This window comes from Colletotrichum costaricense (genome assembly GCF_030867565.1).
Source record: "Colletotrichum costaricense strain IMI 309622 chromosome Unknown Scaffold_3.1, whole genome shotgun sequence".
NCBI classification, from domain to species: domain Eukaryota; kingdom Fungi; phylum Ascomycota; class Sordariomycetes; order Glomerellales; family Glomerellaceae; genus Colletotrichum; species Colletotrichum costaricense.
The window spans coordinates 1,345,392-1,366,618 of NW_026848232.1; the positions used below are offsets into that span (position 1 = coordinate 1,345,392).

At 56.6% G+C, this 21,227-nt stretch overlaps 5 protein-coding genes across 5 annotated transcripts; 2 read left to right on the forward strand and 3 right to left on the reverse strand.

The window, feature by feature from the left end:
* Nucleotides 1-1,286: 1,286 nt before the first annotated feature.
* Nucleotides 1,287-2,744, reverse strand: CCOS01_03256 (uncharacterized protein; the record flags this gene model as incomplete). Its single annotated transcript, XM_060451442.1, has 1 exon — nucleotides 1,287-2,744. One exon carries the CDS (start codon nucleotides 2,742-2,744, stop codon nucleotides 1,287-1,289), a length of 1,458 nt encoding a protein of 485 aa, XP_060317707.1.
* A 2,299-nt stretch (nucleotides 2,745-5,043) lies between these two features.
* CCOS01_03257 (urea carboxylase) lies at nucleotides 5,044-10,593 on the forward strand (the record flags this gene model as incomplete). The annotated part of the gene is made up of 1 exon (XM_060451443.1): nucleotides 5,044-10,593. One exon carries the CDS (start codon nucleotides 5,044-5,046, stop codon nucleotides 10,591-10,593), a length of 5,550 nt encoding a protein of 1,849 aa, XP_060317708.1.
* A 472-nt stretch (nucleotides 10,594-11,065) lies between these two features.
* On the reverse strand, nucleotides 11,066-13,443 carry CCOS01_03258 (fungal specific transcription factor domain-containing protein; the record flags this gene model as incomplete). Its single annotated transcript, XM_060451444.1, has 3 exons — nucleotides 11,066-11,481; nucleotides 11,537-12,672; nucleotides 13,010-13,443. 3 exons carry the CDS (start codon nucleotides 13,441-13,443, stop codon nucleotides 11,066-11,068), a joined length of 1,986 nt encoding a protein of 661 aa, XP_060317709.1.
* A 1,445-nt stretch (nucleotides 13,444-14,888) lies between these two features.
* On the forward strand, nucleotides 14,889-16,865 carry CCOS01_03259 (transmembrane amino acid transporter; the record flags this gene model as incomplete). Its single annotated transcript, XM_060451445.1, has 4 exons — nucleotides 14,889-15,875; nucleotides 15,949-16,111; nucleotides 16,185-16,757; nucleotides 16,837-16,865. The coding sequence occupies 4 exons, from the start codon at nucleotides 14,889-14,891 to the stop codon at nucleotides 16,863-16,865; spliced, it is 1,752 nt and encodes a 583-aa protein (XP_060317710.1).
* A 784-nt stretch (nucleotides 16,866-17,649) lies between these two features.
* On the reverse strand, nucleotides 17,650-19,429 carry CCOS01_03260 (eukaryotic aspartyl protease; the record flags this gene model as incomplete). The annotated part of the gene is made up of 3 exons (XM_060451446.1): nucleotides 17,650-17,930; nucleotides 17,990-19,088; nucleotides 19,205-19,429. The coding sequence occupies 3 exons, from the start codon at nucleotides 19,427-19,429 to the stop codon at nucleotides 17,650-17,652; spliced, it is 1,605 nt and encodes a 534-aa protein (XP_060317711.1).
* Nucleotides 19,430-21,227: the final 1,798 nt, after the last annotated feature.

The following is a 21,227-nucleotide window of genomic DNA, read 5'->3' on the forward strand; positions in this document are numbered from 1 at the left end:
TTCCTGTTTTCCCGCATGTTTCAATGGACTGCGTGACAAAAGACGATGCGGCAAGCCTGTGGCCGATCTGCAGTAGGGATCGCAAAATGTGCTTGCGTACATGGCTGGCAAAGGGAAAACAACATGGACTGGGCCGCGTGTTCATTGGCCTTTCACCCCGGCCCCTTGGCTCTTGCGATTAGCTCACTCCTCGTTGAGCTTGTGCTGGCTTGACAGCTGGAGTCCTGGGGCATGAGGGGGAACGTTTGGTCCGGCTCATGAATGTCGGTTGGGTGAAATGTGGATTTCATAAGCTCATCTTCTTCGTATTCAGACGAAAGAGAGGATTCATCTACCCATTCCTTGGAGAAACTGTTCTCGACTGTATCAATCTGTCCATCCCAGGCAATACAGATAAGCCAACATATGCGTATCCGTACAGTAGATACCATCGTACCCGAGGCGGCTCCTGATCGTCGTCCAGGTTTGTCAAAAAGTGTGAGGTCAGTCTATCGCAAACCTTCCGGGCGGCTCACTGGACAGCCACGACCTGACAGGGCATGGAACATGGGGTGCCGCTTGTCCCGGCCGGCGGGAGGAGAGAAGCGACGATTGCGTTGACAGGGCCTGTCTTTTTTGGTAACAGCAGCAGCAAAAATAAACCACCTTGCCGGATGTTACGCAAGCCAAGCTCCAGCGTTCCGTCAGTCCACATTTTCATCATTGATTCCCCCCCCCGCTTTCAATCACCTCTGCTGTTACACAACCAACACTGTGTTGTTCACGTCGCCAGGCTCATCTTTCGTTTTGTCGTTTCAACTTTTCCGTTCATCGCTTTGTTGTCGGCTGCTGATATACGCAGTATCGCATCTTGGTGGGTGATACCCAGACAGGGAAGATTGTTGGTTTGTGAATTCATCGCTGGCCAGACTGGTCTTTTAGCCGCCACAAGTTCGCGCCACTTTTCGTCCAAGCTCCCATTTGTATGCCGGTACCAGAAAGCATGTTCTGGTGTCCGAAAACCTCAGCATTGGCTCTTCCCAGTCTTGCTAGGCCATGGCTGGAACACGCGGAGGAACGTCAGTCATCGAGCAGAGAGTACCGAGGGTATGGTTCATAGTGCGTCGTGTTTCTCATGATAACCTCCACTAGTACACGTACATAATCCTACATAAAAAACCACCATTGATCAAATGACGCTCCCTAAACACCACGCAGATGCAATTTGCTCTTGTCAAGTCCAGTCCAACCTCAACCGAATTAGATCCCACACCAGCTCCTCTTCCTCTAAGCAGCTCGCACTCCCATCAGTGGACGACCATATCCGGAGGTATAGGCGTGTCCCGCCGACTCCCAGTATCCGGGTTAATCAGGTCCGCCGACCCCAGCCTGTCGCACTGTGAAACGAGACGCTTCGGCACCGTCGGCGTCGTCAGGTCCATCTCCATATCCCCAGGCGTCAAACCCCGATCGGAACACGAGTATGAGACGCTACTTGTATCCGACATCTCAACGTCCTCCGCCTCCCCAGCGGCCTCCTCAAACGTCTCGACGCTAGGCGTCGGGAGATCGCCGTAGGTCTGCACCTCCACAATGGGAGGGGGAGGAGCGACCACGGGCTTCCTTTGAGGGATAGACAATACCGGCGTCTGTGCTGCTGCCGCCGCCTCGGCCGCCCGCAAAGCCGCCACGGCACCCCCCAAATTCTCCTCGTCCTCCTCCTGGTTCCCAATCGTCCACACCCACCGCCTCTTCTTCTCCTTGCGCTTGGTCCGCTTCCTGATGCCGCCGGACGGGCTGACTGGCGGCGAATTAGCCGCCAGCCCCGCCATCCGACGCCGCATCTCCTCAAACGGCCCCGGCGTCATGCCGCCGTCGCGGGTCTCGTCGCTCGTGAACGCCATGGCGAGGTCCAGCACCGTGTTGGCCTCCTCCTGGCCCGGTGCCGGTGCCGTCTCCGCCGCCGCCGCTGCTGCTGTTGCTGCCGCTGCCGCCGGTGATGCCGGGGAAACGACATCCTCGACGAGCAGGTCAATGTGGGACTTTGTGTACGTTTCCGTTGTTATTGTCTGCTCGATGGGGCTGTTGTAGGCTACACGGCGGGCCGCCTTTTCTTGCAAGCGCAAGGACTGCCGGCGCGGTGAGATGGGGGTTTTGGCACTCGGCGGAGGGAGAGGCGAGTTGCGGAGGATGCTGTGGAGGGAGCGAGGATGCGTGTAAGGCAGCTTTGAGCCAACAAGGGTCAGGTTGTTATTGCGTTTCCTCTGCGAGCGCGGCTCCGGTTGGTTGGTGATGAAGCCGATTGCTGTAAGGGGCGTCTTGGTGTCGATTGGCGAGAAGCCAAACATTTGGGGACCTTGATTGGGCTCTACGGGGCCCGCAGAGAGAGGCGGGGTGGCTGTCATGGTGCTCGGAAAGGTAATCTCCATTGCGACGCCGGGCGAGAGAGGGTGTGCGGTCAATGGCGTCTCGGGGTAGGAGACTGCGTAGGGCGTCTGGATGCGTAGTTGGGGTGTCTTTGAACCATTCTGCAAGCGCGAGGGCTGTGGCTGGGAGGTATTGATGGCCGTGAGCGGTTCTGACGCGGTGGGTGTCGACCTCTCAATGGCGGTAACATAGACGTTGGAGAGGGTGTTGAAGGTGGTTGGGTCCTTGGGATCGATGACGGAAAAGGACTTGTTGATTCTTGTGTGAGGTGCCGGTGATGTCTTGATGCTCAACGACAGCTTTGGCCTTCTTGAGGCGGTTCCAGTCTGAGTAGCCATCGTGACCACGTGATGTGCCAATGTTGGACCCGGAAGAGTGGTATAAGTTGATGAGTCTGCGGCTCAGCCTAGATAGCCAGCAGGTTGGGTCGTACAGGGGTCAAGTGACGACCTTAGCCTCCCGAACTGTTGGAATCACCGGGATGAGTCAAATCAGTTCAGAAAGAGGGGGGAAACCAGCAATCGACGAGATGTAGGAAAGAGAGGGATGGCGGCTATATAGATTAGGTTGCAAGTGGTGCAACGGTTAGAGTTGCTGGTTTTTTGTGAGAGGGGTTTATCCAAACTGGAGTCTCTGGGTGGCCGTCTGAAGAGGCGCCGCTAGACAGACATATATGCAATGCAGTGTGACTGGAGGAACAGACAATAGACGCGATTGAAGGAAGGAATGCGTCGCACGCAGGAGGACACCCCCTCGTCGCAGGCAGCTCCAGTTATGGTTGGCTATTTTGGGCAGCCATATGTGATGGGGAAGAGGCGCAAGCGCCGGGCTCAGATGGGATCCTTGTCGACTCGAGTCGCATCCCTGCAGATTGGCCAATGACGATGGCGGGGGGCGTCGGTTGTCTGCCCGAAGCGGCGTCTATTTGGTTGTACGACCGGGGACGTTTTGGCGTAATGAATCCCTCGCCATTTCCGAGAAGAAAGACGGTGAGCAGTACGAAGTTTGGTAGGCAGACTGGCGGATAGACGGAGAAAAGAGAGGACTTTGGTAGTCACGAGACAGTTGATGGTAGGTCGGTAGTAGGTGGTGATACACTGGTACCAAAGATTGAGTGCGCTTGTTGGTCTGAGAAACATCCAAGACCTGGTCCACAGGCGGCTATTCAGACGCGGTCGCCCAGTCCCCGTTCTCGCTTTCGATAGATGCCCAAGCCACGCGAGAGTTCGTCACAGAATGCCTGGGAAGTGGGAACCCACACTTGTGAATCCTCAAGTCGGTCTTGGCAGCCGTTGTAAGCAGGTGTTGAAAGCCAAAGAAGCCTACACTGCCGTGAGGACCTAGCACCGTTGGCGTGGAAATGTTGAGATGAGTGAGATGAGACGACGTAAGCTTTTGTTTGAGTGAGAGGGGCAAAGGAACACTGGCCAGGACCAAAAAAAGGGCTGAGTGTATCGGAAGGAAGCAAACTCTCGTCTCGTCTCCGCTTCCCGCCCACAGCGCATGGATGATGGATCTTGTTGGAGCCTCTTTGGAGGAGTCATGCCAGCGAAAGCGAGAAATCCGTCTCGGCCTCCACTTTGATCCGTGCGAACTTTAAGCGAAGAGACGCAGCAGCCGATGGCGCCGTGGACGCGGGGAATTTTGACAGGCGCAGAAGTCAGAAACAGAACTGTGCCACTTTGTGGCAACACTGGGTGGGCCATCGTATTGGGTAACTGGGTTTGGGACTCGAGTCTTGAGGTGGGAAGTTGGGAGGATTATTCCCTCTCTTAGACGCCACGATGCCAAGCCACAGCACCACGGCAATCTCCAAACGCGGACCCCCCGCCCCGAGACCCGCCCCGCAAATTAATCAGCGTCCAAAATTAGGTAATCCTGCAGGACCTCCCAAATTGACACAAACTCCATCAGAACAGATGGCGCCAGCTGTGGGAACCCGTCGTCTCACAACAATGACATCCAAATGTCAACTTCACCGGCCGCCGGCCCTCTCTCAACCCCACAGCCGCCGGGCTGGCCGAGCTCTGTCGCAAATATCCCCAGAAAATAGAATATCTCCAGATACAGATACATGCCATAGCCAAGATCACGAATGATACCCCCACGACGCATCACCACCTTTCCAAAGCCTGTGTTATCCGTCCACTCGGCCGAAACGCCTCCCATCGAACTTCTCCCTTGTCATTCGTACACGCCTGTCTCGCACTATCATAATCACTTCGATAAGCCGATACCGCTCTCATCATTGGTCCGGCCATCTTCTTCAAACGCCCGTCTTGATTGATCTGGATGGATCAACGACGACTACACCAGGCCCCGCCGGCAACCCTTATGACTGCCCGCAGGCTTCGCCGATGAGTACATCTGAGTAGGACGACGGCCTCACTCATGAACTTACACCGTGGATGAGAAAAACTTCATCATAAAACGAGATTAAGATCCAGTCCCACCGGTACTTTCTTGCTTCAGAGACGAGCAGCATTGAGCGTTGTTTTTCATACGACATTGTTCTAATCTATTTTGACACTTTTGGCATATAATACTATGGGTGCGTTGATGTCATCCTCCTGCCCTGTGCTTCTGGTTCGGGTCATACCGATCGCTTAAGGGGTACATGGCTACTTTGGTATGAACATGGGCTTACACTCTCTTATAGGCTCCACATCCCAAGGTACCTTTCCTCTCACTATTCCGGAATGGAGAGATGCTCAAGAAGCTGGGGACGGCCTTAGCCGACTCTTGTCGCTTCGAGAGTCTGAGGCCACTTTAAACTCCAACGCCTGGATAGCCCTGGCCACCCCGTCTCAAATCGAGCAGCAGTGGGCTTACGCCGGATCCTTACGCTTAACCGGTGCTTCCCTACCGCTCTTCGGCGTCCCCTTCGCGGCCAAGGATAACATTGACGTCGCCAGCTTCCCCACAACCGCAGCGTGCCCCAGCTTTGCCAATGGCCCTGTCGACCAAGATGCCGCAATCATTGACCGTCTCAAAGCTGCCGGTGCCATCGTCCTCGGCAAGACGAATCTCGATCAGTTTGCCACAGGCCTTGTCGGTACCAGATCACCGTACGGTCCAGTGAGCAACTCTTTTGATCCCGCCAGGGTCAGTGGCGGTTCGAGTTCTGGCAGCTCCGTTGTCGTTGCGAGAGGCGTCGTTCCCTTTTCTCTTGGTACAGATACCGCAGGCAGCGGTCGTGTGCCTGCCGGTCTGAATAACCTTGTGGGAGTGAAGCCCACTAGAGGCGCCCTCAGCACGACTGGAGTTCTGCCCGCATGTCGCAGCCTCGACTGCGTGTCCATTTTTGCACTCACAGTCGATGATGCCGAGACGGTCTTGGCTCTGGCCGAGGGCTTCGACCCCAAGGACTCGTTCTCAAGGGCTCGGCCAGACGGTCCAAGTATGGTTGAGGGACATCGCATGGCCATCTGTGATGATCCTCCATGGTTCGGAAAGACTGAACAGTCTGTAGCCTACGCAAAGGCCCTGGAGAAGGCCGAGACCCTTGGTTGGATGCTGGAGCCCAAGGACTTCTCTCCGCTATTCAGACTTGCTAGCTTGCTTTATGAGGGCCCCTGGGTCGCGGAACGCTACGCCGCCATCAGGGACTTCATCGAGGAAAACGGAGACAAGATGGACCCTACCGTCCGGGAGATTATCCTTAAGGCCAAGGACTTCAACGCCGCGGACCTCTTCGCGTCAGAGTACCTGCGACAGGAGCTGACCCGCGAGATTGAGTACCGATTCGGCAATTTCGACGCCATTTTGGTTCCCACGTCTCCTACCTTCCCGACCATTGAGGATCTCGCCAGGGAGCCGATCAAGGAGAACGCCTATCTTGGCACATATACCAATTTTGTCAATTTCATGGACTGGACCGCCCTGGCAATCCCTGCTGGCTTCAGATCCGACGGACTCCCCTTTGGCATTACATTGATCTCATCCACGTGGGACGAGCCGAAACTGCTCTCGCTGGCACGGGAATGGCTTTGCACTGCCCCTCGACCTCTTGGAGCTACCAAGATTGAGAGACTCGAGGCACGGAAATCTGACGCCGTTGCCGCGGGCGAGCCAAAGACGACTCGTCTTGTGGTGGTAGGTGCTCACCTTACGGGCTTTCCCTTGAACAAAGACCTGACGTCTCGTGGAGGAACACTAGAGACGGCCACGACGACATCCCCAAGCTACAAGTTCTATTCCCTTGATACCGGCGGCACGGTAAAGAAGCCCGGTCTAAAGCGCGTTCAAGCCGGCGGCAGCGCCATTCAGGTCGAAGTCTGGAGTATGCCCACGACGGAGGTCGGCAGTTTTCTAAGTACTGTGCCTTCGCCTCTGGGCATTGGTTCTGTCGAGCTGGTCGATGGAAGCTGGGCTCCTGGGTTCATTTGTGAACCCTATGGGTTAGAAGGTGCCACAGATATCACAGAGTTTGGAGGCTGGCGTGCTTTCATCAAGTCTCTGTCCCCAGAGGATTCCCATCTTGACAGCAATCCCAACACTCGCGACATCAAGACCGTTCTTATCGCCAACCGTGGAGAGATCGCCGTCCGAATCATCCGGACCTTGCATTCCATGGGCATCAAGACTGTTTCAATTCACTCCTCTACAGATGCTCGCTCACCTCACGTACGCAACGCTGATGTATCGCTTCCATTGGAGGGCACTTCCGTCTCGGAAACTTATCTCAACGGCTCTCAAATCATCTCTCTTGCGAAAGAGGCCGGCGTTGATGCTATCATCCCGGGCTACGGCTTTTTGGCAGAGAATGCCGATTTCGCCTCAGCCGTCGAAGCCGAGGGTATGGTCTGGGTCGGACCGACTGCTGAACAGATGCGGCAGCTCGGCCTGAAGCACCTCGCTCGCGAAGTTGCCATTGGGGCGGGCGTACCCGTCGTGCCGGGCAGCAAAAACTTGCTCAAAAGTGCCGACGAGGCGCTCACCGAGGCGGACCGCATCAAGTATCCCGTAATGCTCAAGAGTACTGCGGGCGGCGGTGGCATCGGACTCAAGCGCTGCGACGACGCTGCGTCACTGGTCGAGGCATTTGAAAGCGTCCAGAGATTGGCGCAGGCCAACTTTGGTGACGCTGGAGTCTTTGTGGAGCACTTTATCGAGCGTGCTAGGCACATTGAGGTACAAGTCATTGGCAACGGAGAGGGAAACGTCACGTCTGCCGGCGAACGAGACTGTTCCCTGCAGCGGCGGAACCAAAAGGTGATTGAGGAGAGTCCTGCCACGTTTGTACCACTCGATGTGCGCAAAAGGATGCGCAAGGCCGCTGTCAATCTTGCTTCTGCTGTCAAATACCGCAACGTCGGCACCGTCGAGTTCATCTACGACGTGGATACCTCGGAATTCTACTTCCTCGAGGTCAACACTCGCCTGCAAGTTGAGCATCCCGTCACGGAGTCTGTGACTGGTCTTGATCTGGTTGAGTGTATGATCCGCGTGGCGTCTGGCGACAGCAAGAACATCTTTGACAAGCCAGAAGGGTTCGAGGTGACCAGCGCTGCGATCGAGGTGCGTATTTATGCTGAGAGCCCGCTCCAGAACTTCCGCCCCTCACCAGGCCGTCTTCTGGATATCTCTTTTCCTGACGATGTACGCGTCGATACATGGGTTGAGCCAGGCATGGAGATGTCATCGTCCTACGACCCGCTCGTAGCCAAGATCATTGCGACGGGCGAGGACCGAACAGCAGCGATCGCCAAGCTCGCTGACGCTCTGGAGAGGACGGTCATTACTGGCGTTGAGACAAATCTGAACTACGTTCGCCACATTGTCGCGTCAGAAATGTTCAAGTTTGGTCACTTCACAACGACATCCCTGAACACCTTCACATTCGAATCTTCCGTTTTTGAGGTCGTTGACCCCGGCACCCTCACCGTTGTCCAAGATTTCCCAGGCCGCAAGGGGTTATGGCACGTGGGCGTTCCGCCGTCCGGGCCCTTTGACGACTATTCCTTCAGACTCGCAAACAGGTTGGTTGGGAATGACTCCCGCGCCGCCGGGCTCGAGTGTACCATTTACGGTCCCAGCCTTTTGTTCCACTGCGACGCCGTTGTAGCCGTAACTGGCGCCACCGCCGAAGTCAAGATCGACAAGGAGTCTGTTTCACAGAACGCCGTCTTTTCTATCAAAAGGGGCCAGACATTATTCATCGGCGGCGCAACGTCCGGGTACCGCAGCTACCTTGCCATCCGCGGGGGTGTCGCCGTTCCCGAAATCTTCAACTCCCGCTCCACCTTCGCATTGGGCCAGGTTGGAGGCCACAACGGACGGAACCTGCGCTCCGGCGATCTGCTTCCCGTGGGTAACCTGACTGCCACGTTGCCGTCCACCGCTTCCGGCCCCGCGACCCCCATCCCATCCGACCCGGGCAACGCAAACTGGTCCATCGGCGTCGTCCCCGGACAGCACTCGGCACCTGAGCACTTCACAGAGCAAGGCTTCAACACCCTCTTCGCCGGTGAGTGGATCGTCCACTACAACAGCAACCGCGTCGGCATCCGCCTCGACGGCCCCAAACCGCAGTGGGCTCGCCAAACCGGCGGCGAAGCCGGCCTGCACCCGTCCAACATCCACGACAGCCCCTACTCGGTCGGCAGCGTCAGCTTCACTGGTGACGAGGCCGTCATCCTCACCTGCGACGGGCCCAGCCTCGGCGGCTTCGTCGTCTTCTGCGTCGTCGCCTCGGCAGAGATGTGGAAGCTCGGCCAGCTCCGCCCCGGCGACAAGGTCAAGCTCCAGCCCATTGGCGTAGACGACGCACTCTTTCTCGAGGCCGCTCTCGAACGCTCCATCGCCGAGCTCACGCCCTTAGTGGTGGACGTCACTCCGCTCGCCAACAGTCCGACCACGCCCGACTCAAACCCGTTACTCGGCGACATTGGCAGCGCCGGCCGCCGCATCGCGGTCCGCCAGGCCGGCGACAACGCGATGCTCCTAGAATTCGGCACGGAAGACGTCTTCTCCCTCCGCCAAAGCTTCCAAATCTTCTCCTTCATCGCCCGCCACAAGACGCACCCGATCCCACACGTCCTCGAGCTCTCTCCCGGCGTCCGCACCCTCCACGTCCAATACACCCCCAAACAAGCCCCCGCGACGATCCTCTCCGTCCTCCGCGCCCACGAGGCCTCCCTAGGCGACGTCGCCATCCCCCCCTCCATTCCCTCCCGCACATTCCACCTGCCCCTCGCCTTCGACGACAGCGTCTCCCGCGCCGCCGTCGCCCGCTACGCCGCCACCATCCGCGCCACGGCCCCCTGGCTGCCCAGCAACGTCGACTTCCTCCGCCACCTCAACGCCTTGCCCTCCCCCGCCGACGTCGAGCGCATCTTCCTCGACGCAACTTTCCTTATCCTCGGCCTCGGCGACGTGTTTCTCGGGTCCCCTTGCGCCGTGCCCCTCGACCCGCGCCATCGCCTCTTCGGGACGAAATATAACCCCTCCCGCTCCTTTACGCCACGCGGCGCCGTGGGGATCGGTGGGCAGTATATGTGCATCTACGGCATGGATTCGCCGGGCGGGTACCAGCTCGTCGGGCGGACGGTCCCGATCTGGGATGATGTTGCCGCTTCCGCTGTAGTATCGCGTTCGCGCGGCACTGGCAGCAGGACGGATACCGCGGGAGAGCGACAACAGCAGCAGCCGTGGATGTTCCGCCTCTTTGACCGGATATCCTACTATTCCATCCCCGAGCCCGACCTCGACGCCGCCATTACACAGGGCCGCATCTCCGACCTCGTCCGCATCGAAGAAGGCAGCCTCGACCTCGCAGAATACGAATCGTGGCTGGCGGCCAACGAAGCCGATATTGAAGCTACGCGTAACCTCCGCGCCGAGGCGATTCGCAACGTGCCGTTTATGGAGGAGCTGCTGCAGCCGTATAACCCGCCAGAGAGCGAGCGCGAACGGCACGGTATTTTTGGGGAGGATGGTGACGGTAGCAGCGACGGTGGGGTTGTAGGGGAGAGGATCAAGGCGCAGATGCCGGGCCGGTGCTGGAAGTGCGAGGTGAAGGCGGGGGACGAGGTCGAGGTTGGGGACGCGCTCGTGTGGATTGAGTCGAACAAGATGGAGATCAAGATTGGGAGTCCCGTGAAGGGGAGGGTTGTCAGGATGTTGGTTGCGGAGGGGGATGTAGTTGGGCCGTTTGATGATTTGCTCGTTGTTGCGACTGAGTGAGAGAGAGAGAGGCACCGTGGAGTAGGGGTAGAGTGCGGTCTCGTATTTGAGTGATGTCTAGCTCCATATTGATAACTTGAATCTGGATTTACAAGCGCTGACTAGACGTTGGTTTATAGACTTAGATACTCGTAGTTTGGAGAGCGTTCGCCAGGGTTCACGCGCAATGATGTTACAAACATACACACAGACGTGGTTCTTGTTTCTTCTATCGAAGTGATTTACGGGTATCCAAGAGACAAAACTATGCAAACACCACGCGGACTATGTGAGTAAGTAACATAAGCACCCCAAAGCAAGTGTTCTCCCCACCTCGCCGCCCTCCCCCCCTTTTTTGATATACCAAATCCAGATTTCGCCAGCCATGACCATAATCATTGTACATGTTTCCACTTTCTACATAAACTCATGACCGTAAGAAGGGAAGAAGAGTTTTCCCGGACCAGGTCAGAAATCTCACCTCCAGCTCCTCTTAGATCTTAATCTCCGCAGAAGCCCTCACAGCCCCCAACCCGCCCACATCAGCCTCCAACATCCTCAACGCCTCCCTCGCAAACGGCGCCGCCTGGGCTCGGACGCGCAGGCTCCAGAGGTACTCCTCGACGCGGTCGGCGTAGTACATGGCCTCGGCGTCGTCGTCCGAAGTGGCCCACAGCAGCCCCGCAAAGGAGCCGATGGCGGCGAGCTGGGCGGAGGCGGCGAAGCCCCAAAAGGACTGGATGTGCTCCATTTGCAGATTCGAGATGATGTTGGAGGCGTTTGCGAGGCGAGCGCGGGCGCCGGTGCGGATGGCGTGGCGGAGGGAGTCGGGCGCGTTGGAGGAGACGTTGCGGACGAGGGAGCGGTGGAGGGCGAGGTCTATTGAGATGTAGGAGAGGTGGAGGGAGCCTTTGTAATGGGTTAGTGAATGCTTTTCATGGGGAGGAGGGGAGCGTGAACTTACCATTCGCAGAGAGCTTTTTGAGTCGTGTCTCTTGGAGCTGGAGGGCTTCAGGGAGTTTCGCGTACCACTCCCGTAGCATCATGACAATAGGTTTCGCGAGCTCGGCGACGCCCACGGTGCCGATCTGGTCGAGAGTGCCACCGCGGCGGGTCGCCTTGGCCGTGTAAAACGTGCCGAGCACGTCACTAAGGATGAGAGACAGCTCAATCTGCCGCAGGAACAGCTCACGCCCGACAACGACCTCGGCACTGCCCTCGGGATCGTGTTCCTCATCGGCGGCGTTCTCAGGAAAATCCTCGATACAGCACGGCCGGACGTCCCAGTCCTCGTCGAGGCGGATGTGCGAGGGCCGGCCGTGGACGAGGGCACCCCATTTGTCTTGCATAAACAGAGCCCAGGCGAGGCGGCGGCGCAGGCCCTTTTCCCAGTCCGGGATGGCCCAGTCGCTGCAGTCGACGTGGAGGCCGAGCCCCTGGCCGAGGGCGATGAGCTGGGCGGTGAAGGTCCAGGTGTTATTGCGGAAGCGCTGCTGGATGAGGAGGCCGGCTTGGAGGGTGGAGATCTTGGGGCGCTTCATGTCGTCGCTCATTGTGCGGAGGGCGAGGGCCTCGAGGGCGGCCTGGTCTGGCTGCCATGATGAGGTGGCGAGAGTGCGGTCGTACAAGGACCAGTCGAGGGCCAGGAGGTAGACGGCGGCGAGGAGGGGCGGTGAGAACTCATGGTAAGAGCGGGCGTATTTCTCTAGAAAGACCTTTTTGTGGAGGATGGGGAAGCTAGGGTGGACGATGCGGAAGTAGAGGTTGACGAGGGTCGAGCCGAGTGGGTGGACGACCTTTTCTATGGCGTCGAGGTCGGCTATTCGTTGGGGTTCTGACGAGGTCTCGCGGTCGCGGTGGATGAGGAAGACGGTTGAGTCGTCGAGGCGGCGGACGAACCTGACGGCCGGGTCTTGGGGACGATGGAGGTCTAGGAGGGAGGGTTCCCGGTAGTCTGTGTTGCCGACGTATTGGGAATGGGTCTTGAGATGGAGACCGAGGGTGCCGTCTAGGAGGGAGACGGGTTGGTTGAATGTTACGTGGTGTTCTGAACCGGCGAGAGACGGTGACAGGGCCTCAAGCAGTTCGGGAGACGGATGCCTGTGGGTCCGTTAGACTGGGTGACTTGAGAGAGACGGAGAGGGGAGAAAGTGAGATTCTTTACTGGGCCAGGGAGAGAGAGAGAGAGAGAGAGAGACGAATAGGTGTATGAGGACGGACCCGTGACACTGGACAGCCGGAAAAGGTTGATGGCATGAGCCAATGAGAAGGGGGCAATGAGACTATTCAGGAAGGACGAGGTACCGTGATACAATGAGACATAGGAAAGGCAAGGTATCGTAGGGTGAGGTAGGCTGGAGAGTCTAGACCAGCGTCGAGGGCAGTTCAAGACGACGGGAAGATGAAGGTACGATAAGAGGAATGTCACATCACTTACGTTATCTCATCCTGGGGATCCAGCGGGACGGGAGCAGGTGGAAGACCAGAGGTTGCAGAGACGGAACCATTGGTCGAGGGGCGATGTTCCGGGGGATCGGTGGCCTTCCGGCGCTTGCGCGGGAGCGGCCCGCGGAGATATGTGCACGGCTGGCCGTGAAAGGAGCACATGACGCACTTATCACGGCCCTCCTCGCGGACGCAGCGCGTCTTGCGCTGACGACATATGTCACATGGTCGACTCTGGGCGGTGCCTGCGGCATTGGAGGCGCCCAGTGCTGCTTGTGCCGCTGTTTGGCCGACGGCGGCTGCTGCAGAGGGGTGTGACTCGAAGGAAGGGATGTTGGCTGACGGCGAGGAGGCCGGCATGGTCGTTGAACCCGGGCCGGCGGTGGCGGGGTCGCCGTAGGGCGCCGGTGTGGTGTCCATGTCCATGACGGGCGGGCGGGCGGAACCGGGCGACAGCCGAGCCGAGGAGCGCGGGGGCGTGCGTGCGCTGCGTGCGAGAGTGTAAGATAAAGATAAGGGGGTGGAAGGGTACGCAAATGGTTGTGATCAAATTGGGTTGTGTCAGGCGACAGATAGTGCCGAGTTGTGCGAGAAGTGAAACTCGAGATTGGGTAAGGTACGTAGTATGGAGTAGGAAGGTTGTTTGGTGGAAGGGAAAGTGGTCACGTAAAAGCAGTGACACACGGCATGAAAGACGGGGGGACTGGTAGTCGTAGACGATGATGCGTGAGGTGCTGCCAGAATGGGAATAAAAGGGAAGACTTCCCCGCCGCCGGTGAGGGAAGATTTTCGTGTGAGTGCCCCCCGTTTCCTCTCTCTCAGATACGTCAAACGTACTTAGACTGAGTGAGCGGCTATGGCACGGTAGCCATGAGGCTGATCAATCACGACTGAGCTGAGCTGCAAGCGAGTGTCATGGACCTGTCAGTCGGTAAAAGGTACCTGGACCCGGCCGAGTGGTTGTCTCTGTGCGTCTGGGACGAGTGAGATGTGGAAGCACGTAATGCAGTCTTCGTCCTCCAATGGACCCCACGGTTAGATACTCGAATCCGGGGTCGACACTGATAGTCTGCTCAAAGGTCTCGAACACTCGGACAGTGAGACAAGCTCTCCAGAGTCCAATGGCTTATCGCCGGGGTCGTGTGTCGTCTGATTCGGCTGGGCTGAGCGGTTGCGTGCTGCTCGCTGCTGTTATCGCATAGCCTGGTCGGAATATTTTTCATCGATAAGTCTCCCATGCGGTGGTGTGAAGGTACAAAGTTACGGATAAGATAAGATATCCGAATGCTGTGCGGGATAACTGCAAACTGGGGTGGGGAGGCAGAGAAAGACTAGCCGGATACATCGGGAGGTATTTACGAGTACACCCATACATCTAGACAGGCAAAGGCTACATACCGATACAACACTGCTCAGTGCAATTCCCCGTAGCCCCATTGCCATGCCCCCTGCGGGCCTTGCCAGCGGCGTTGCCGGCTACGCGGACGCGGACTGGTCGGACTGCTGACAGCTCCCGGTCCCCTAAACTTCGAGAACACGGTGCCATACTGCCACTAGGGGTACGTACCCCCGTCTGAGGTCAGGTAAGCTCCAGCTCGCAACGTCGACGGAACGAGAGCCGACTCTAGACGCCTGCCTCATTTTCCCTCCAACCTGGAAGTTTGAACCACCGGCAGTAGCGAAAGGGACACGATATCTACAACCTTATTCACAAGCTCACCACAGTCCACGAACGTCAGAACGACGACAACTAGCACCCGCTATACCCAACAACCGCCTCCAAACCACATTACGATTCGCGATTCCGTTCGCCTTCTCCTCGCCAAACCCCCTTTCTGTCTCCACGGAAGATGACATCGCAATAACTTACAATGGCCAAGGCCCCAAATCATGGAGCCCACCGAGTTGACTCCCACCTCCCGGGCGCCGTCGCCGCCCACTCCCACCACAGCCCGAGCGAAGAGGACAGAGGCCTCCTCGCCGACGACCCCCTCTTTCCGCACCACCATGAATCTCACGGCGCCGGCATAACCACCACCGCCAACACCGGTGACGAGGGGTACTTTGTAACAGCAAAGCAGTACGCCACGTCCCTCCGATCTCCCGGCACCCCCCGGACCCCGAACCGCGTCCGCTTCAACCCCATCCCCTCCATCGTCGAGCCGCCGCCCCCCCGCGCCTCAATGACCAACAGCAACGGCGGCTCCTCCGCCCGCGCCAGCCGCGACAGCTTCGACGTCGACGATGACCTCTTCCACCACGCCCCCGGCGCCGACGACCACGACGACCACCACCGCCTGCCCCTCCTCACAGACATCGAGGCCCCCTCCGTCGCCCTCGCCAACAGCCCCTGGGGCGAGGATGCCGACGACGTACACGAATGGGCCGAGCAGGAGCGCGCAAGGCCCAAGTCTGGCCTCAAGATGGCCTTCATGAACATGGCCAACTCCATCATTGGCGCCGGCATCATCGGCCAGCCCTACGCCTTCAAGCAGGCCGGCTTACTGGCCGGACTCGTCCTCCTTGTCGGCCTCACCGTCGTCGTGGACTGGACCATCTGCCTCATCGTCATCAATAGCAAGCTGTCGGGGAGCAACAGCTTTCAGGGGACGGTCGAGCACTGCTTTGGCAAGACGGGGCTCATCGCCATCTCGGTCGCGCAGTGGGCATTTGCCTTTGGCGGCATGGTCGCCTTTGGCGTCATTGTCGGCGACTCAATACCCCACGTCTTCACGGCCATCTGGCCCGACATACGCGAAATGCCCGTGTTCCACCTCTTGGCGAACCGGCAGGTGGTCATTGTAATCTTCATCTTGGGAATCAGCTACCCGTTGACCCTGTACCGTGATATTGCAAAGGTGAGTCGCCTGTTGCATCTTAACTGGGGGCCAGAAACAAGAATACTGACACGATACTCGTCCTCGTTGATAGCTGGCCAAGGCAAGCACATTAGCTCTCATAAGCATGGGTGTCATCGTAGCGACTGTCATTATCCAGGGAGCCCTCACTCCCAAGGCTGACCGGGGTTCCTTCACACCCGCCCTTCTGACCGTAAACACTGGCATATTTGAAGCTATTGGCGTGATATCCTTCGGTTCGTCCACCTTTGCATGTCTCTCACACAACCTCTGTTCTTCAGCTAACGGGGCAATGAAAATGATCATCAGCATTCGTATGCCACCACAACTCCCTCCTCATCTACGGCTCCCTCAAAACCCCCACAATAGACCGCTTCTCCCGCGTGACGCACTACTCGACCGGCATCTCCATGGTCGCCTGCCTCCTCGTCGCCCTCGCCGGCTTCGTCACCTTCGGCGACAAGACGCTCGGCAACGTCCTCAACAACTTCCCCTCGGACAACGTCATGGTCACCATCGCACGCCTCTGCTTCGGCCTCAACATGCTCACCACTTTACCCCTCGAGGCTTTCGTCTGCCGCGAGGTCATGTTCAACTACTTCTTCCCCGGCGAGCCCTTCAACATGCACCTCCACCTCATCTTCAGCTCCGCCCTCGTCGTCTCCGCCATGGTCATGAGCCTGCTCACCTGCGACGTCGGCGCCGTCTTCGAGCTGGTGGGCGCCACGTCCGCCTGCGCCATTGCGTATATCCTCCCCCCGCTCTGCTACATCAAGCTCACCACCCGCTCGTGGAAGACGTACGTCGCCGCCGCTATTATTGTGTTTGGCACCGTTGTCATGGTGATTAGTCTCATACAGGCGGTCGCCAAGATGATTAGCAGTATGTTGTAACCCCCCTTCCCCTTGACCAAAATCACACCGTTCCTCAGGATCATCTGGTCAACTAACTACAGCCTCAGGTGACGGCGGACCTGCAAAGTGCATGTAAACCACTGTATGATTAAAGAACAAAAAAGATGAAGAAGACCGGGTTGTTTGTATCGTCTAGAGTAAGAGTAGGAAACCAGCTAGCCGCCCCCCATCGCGTTCCAGGCGCGCTGTGGAGAGACGGGAGAGAATGGGTTATAGACAAACCCCGGAACCGTTGTATAACACCGTGGTTTTTGGTAGACCAAGTAAGGTATTCAGGGTATTTAAACATTATGGTGTTCTCTTTCTTTCGTTTTTTGGTAGACGCGACAATTGGGATTGGCGTAGGAATTGCCAAAACAAAAACAGTATTTTTCTTTAACAAGACGGATTTCGCAACTTTTTCTCTGTCGAAACGTGATGACTTACGAGGTATACACAGTCACGTAGTGATGTATGCACTACGGAGCATCGACGAAATGGTATTGACGCTACTTTCTGGTTTAGCCATTTTCGGATGTTGAACTCCCCGCAAGCAGAGATGAAGATCTTCACACATAAAATCGCTCTCTCCAAATAAGAAAGCATTTCGTAGTGTCGGCCGATAAGACATCTACATGGGAGCATAAAGGCATAGAGAGACTCAACACCTGAATAAGCAGCATGAAATAGAGACAAAATATAGCCGCAAAGAATCAGACGCTTTTATTTACCATTACAAGTTATATCTATATCTACAATGGCCGAATTGTAGGGGCCCGTCTGTGTCGGTCCCCAGGGGGTATCATGTGCACATAACCATCCAATTTCCCATCCATATCTGCAATCCCAAGATCGCCGCACTTGAACAAAACTTAAACTCCTCAGAAGAATCCCAACATAGCGAACAAGCATAAAGATGCTGCAGCGGCCACATTGATGTGAGTGATAGAGGCATATGATGCAGCCCCTGACTGGGCTGCGGGTGAGGTCTGCGCAGCGGCGCTCCCTGTGGCAGTCTCATGGCCTCCCAGACCAAGGGCGGGACCGCTCGTCGGAACAGCTGACACAACAGTCGTTTGGCCAGGGTTGTTAACCACTGCCGGTGTGGCCGAAGCAATTGCGGTGCTAGTTACTGGTGGAGGGTCGACTCTAGTCGCAAATCCTAAAGTGATAACGGTTAGTATCGAGGGTGATGAGATGACCATGATAGTGGCGACTTACCTATGCGTTTTTGGTCCTTGTCGAATACAGCATAGACATTTTTGAGGAAGACGTCTCCTAAAAGCCAGGCTCCCGCTACGACCTCATGGCCGTAAATGTTGCTGGTGCATGTACCGTCTGCTGCAGGGCTGGATCTCCAGTCCTTAGGGGAGATGACATAGCTAACACCCGAGAATGTGTATGTTACATCCTTGTTACTGTCGCACGGCACCTTGTACGTCGTGCCATCGTCCGAGGTAGATCCAGGAATGTTCTTATGGAAGGCAGCGACGTCGCTCTGAGGTCCAAAGACGTAAGAGGTACCGGTGTCAACATAGGCGAGCTTGCCAGCTGCGCCAGACTTGAGGCCGTCGTACTGAATGCCATCAAGAGGGATTGCCCAGTCTCCGTTGTCGTTTCCAACTCCGGTGTAAGTGATGTTGCCAGTGTACTTTTCGGTGTTACAGGTACCAAAGCTGATTTCGCTCGTGTTCGGTCCATCTGCCGCTCTGTTGAGATATACACAGAAAATGTTTGCAGGAAGTTGGCCGGAACTCTTGACAACTTGCATGAAGTTCTCGGTCTCGCCACCCGCCATGGAAAGTCCCAATATGCCGTCGAAAGGGAAGTGGTTGAAATCATCCGACGTCTCGTTGGCCACGCCGAATTGGAAGTCAAACTTCATGCCCGCGAAGGAAACAGTGTCGGTGATCTTGTCGCCTTTGACTGAACCCGACCCGTAGGCGACAGCAAAGGTCTCCCCCTTTGGTTTGTACGTGTCCGAGTCCGTAGGGCCGTATGAACCATGCTTCTCGCAAGCCGACGATGTGCAGGAGCTGCCCATAACCCAACTAGTTCCAGCTCCGGTGTCGATGAGCATCCATAGAGGCTTCTCCTTGGAGCCTAATTTGACCTGAGCAAAGTAGGAAAAGTCGGTACCATCCTGAGCGACGGCGGCTGCGGTCTTGAGAGTGGTGTCCGCCGCTGTGACAATGCGATACAGGCTCTGTCTCTTAGACTTGGATGCCCTTTCTCGGATAGCAGCGGACTGGAATCTCGCATACTTGCGGGAAAGACGTTGTACCTCACGGGCAACTCGTTCGGATTGGGACTCTTCAGTCTACAAGGCTTTACGTTAGCGACCCTGGGCTCAAAGTTTCATGTTGTTCTTTGGTGAGTGGTTTGACCAGGATCCCAAAGCCACTTCTGAGTATTCATCAGGATATTTCGACTTACCAAAGATTCCTTTGTAATTTGAGGGCCGACATGGAAGCCGGGAAAGTTGATGGCCTTGATGGCATCGACGACATCAGATCCAAGGGCATCTTGATCCTTCAAGTCCCTCTTGTGGGAACTGCATCCACCTTCGAATGGACAATGCTCAGATACGTCCCAGGGAAAGAAGGCGTGAACAGACGTCAAGAACAGGGACAGCTGGGCGAGGACCAAGGTAGAACGCATTATGCCTTGGCTGTGGCTGGCAAGTCGAAGTGACACTCGGTACGGATACGACGAATGGGCGATGCGAAACGTAAAGGTGTCGAGGAGTAAGGTAGGCGTTTTCAAGTCTAAGTCTGGCGGTGATTCAACAGTGCTTGACGTGGTGAATAAACTCAAGGCAGCTTATGACAGGTGATTGACAATCGAAAGACGCTGGACGCTAAGTGATTCGCTATACAGACGATTTCGGCAAATGTAAGCTCGAGCAAGCAAGCGGGTACCAGACTCCGCGATTTCGGACAGATTATGTTATTAGGGATTAAGTTGAGCGCATTGAAGGCTGGTAGAAGCTGGACGGAGAGCCGTCAGGAGTCGGGTCGTTTACGAGAGGAATGCGTAATCTTTTGATAGTAGGCTTGGCTAGTGGTTCTGAAATGATGTACGCGGGCCGGTTGAACCAAGGGTGAGACAATGGAATAGAGGGGCGGATGATCGAGGGCGGCGGCGGCGTGGAGCTGCAGAGACACGATGCAAGACAATGAGACAAGTGCAAGGGTGAAGAGCCGAGGACAAAGGACTAGCAGAGGCGATGAGAGGTTCTGCTGTCTGTCTATATCTGTGACCTAAGACAAAAACGAAAAGGCGAGCAAGGGGAAAGCAACTCTTGAAAAAGGATGAGATGCACCCCGGGGGAGGAGGAAGAGGAGGAGGGTGGAGGTCGGTGAGGTCACGTAAAGTGATGATGTGAGGTGAAGAGGAGAGAGAAGGAGGCGAGGAGGGGATCGTGGGGAGTAGATATGGAGATTTGCGAATCGGAGAGCGAGGAGCCCCGGCTGAGTTGCCAGGCCCAGGCGAGCTAAGGCTTATAGCGACGATGGGCTGGTCCAGGGTCGCAATTGGGAAGTGTGGAAGTGCAGGTGCAGGGTAAACCGCCATGGATGGTGATGGGCGAATAGGCGGGCTGGCAGGGGTACGGAGTACGGGTACCTCACAGCAACTGGAGTTCTGGAGGACGCTACAGAAGAAGGTCAGACATGGCTTGTCATTGAAAGGAGCTTCACGTTGTAGATAGCTACTCCGTAGGTAGTATTGATTATGAGGGTGCAGAGTACCTTGAGAGAGTAAAACGGCCGGGGGAATACTTTGGAGCTGGCGGACGACGGCTTCCTGTGCTGGACTGGTGGCTCAACCATCAATGACCCCAAGTGGATGGCTCTAGACTCGAGGTAGTTGGGATGGACAGCAGCTAGTCAGATCTGCACACATGCATGCAATTGCACAGGGGGGGGGGGAGGGGGACGGCGTTTCTGGCTTGATTGTGGACTGTGGTTGCCATCGGTTGGTTGTTCATTGCCTTTGGATTGCCATTGGGTCAAACTTGTCAGTTGTTTCTGGCATATGTTCTGGGCTGCGTCGTTTCTCGCGCACCTCCATCTTCCATTTTCGGGACTTGAATTCTTTCTGCCGCGTCGTTCCGTCTTTCCTGTCAGCCGCGGCCTGCCAATTTCTCTCTTGCTCCTTCCTCTTTCTTTCTTTCTATTCATGTCTTACCAAGGGAAGCCATGCCACGGTCGAGGCCACCCCTGACTTGCAAGTACCTGGGAACCTTACGCTTGTACCTATCCTTCCTCCGTACCTACCTTCCATTGGGCGATTGGGTCATGCTTTGTGTGGAGACCACATGGTCCGTGGCGTCATGCAGCTCGCTGTTTCCCAGAGAGAAAAGTGGCAGGAAATACGTAGCAAAACGAAAAGGAAAGAGCCGAGAAACGAGGGAAACACACCGCGACACCTTATTGCCTTTCTCTATTGAGTCTTA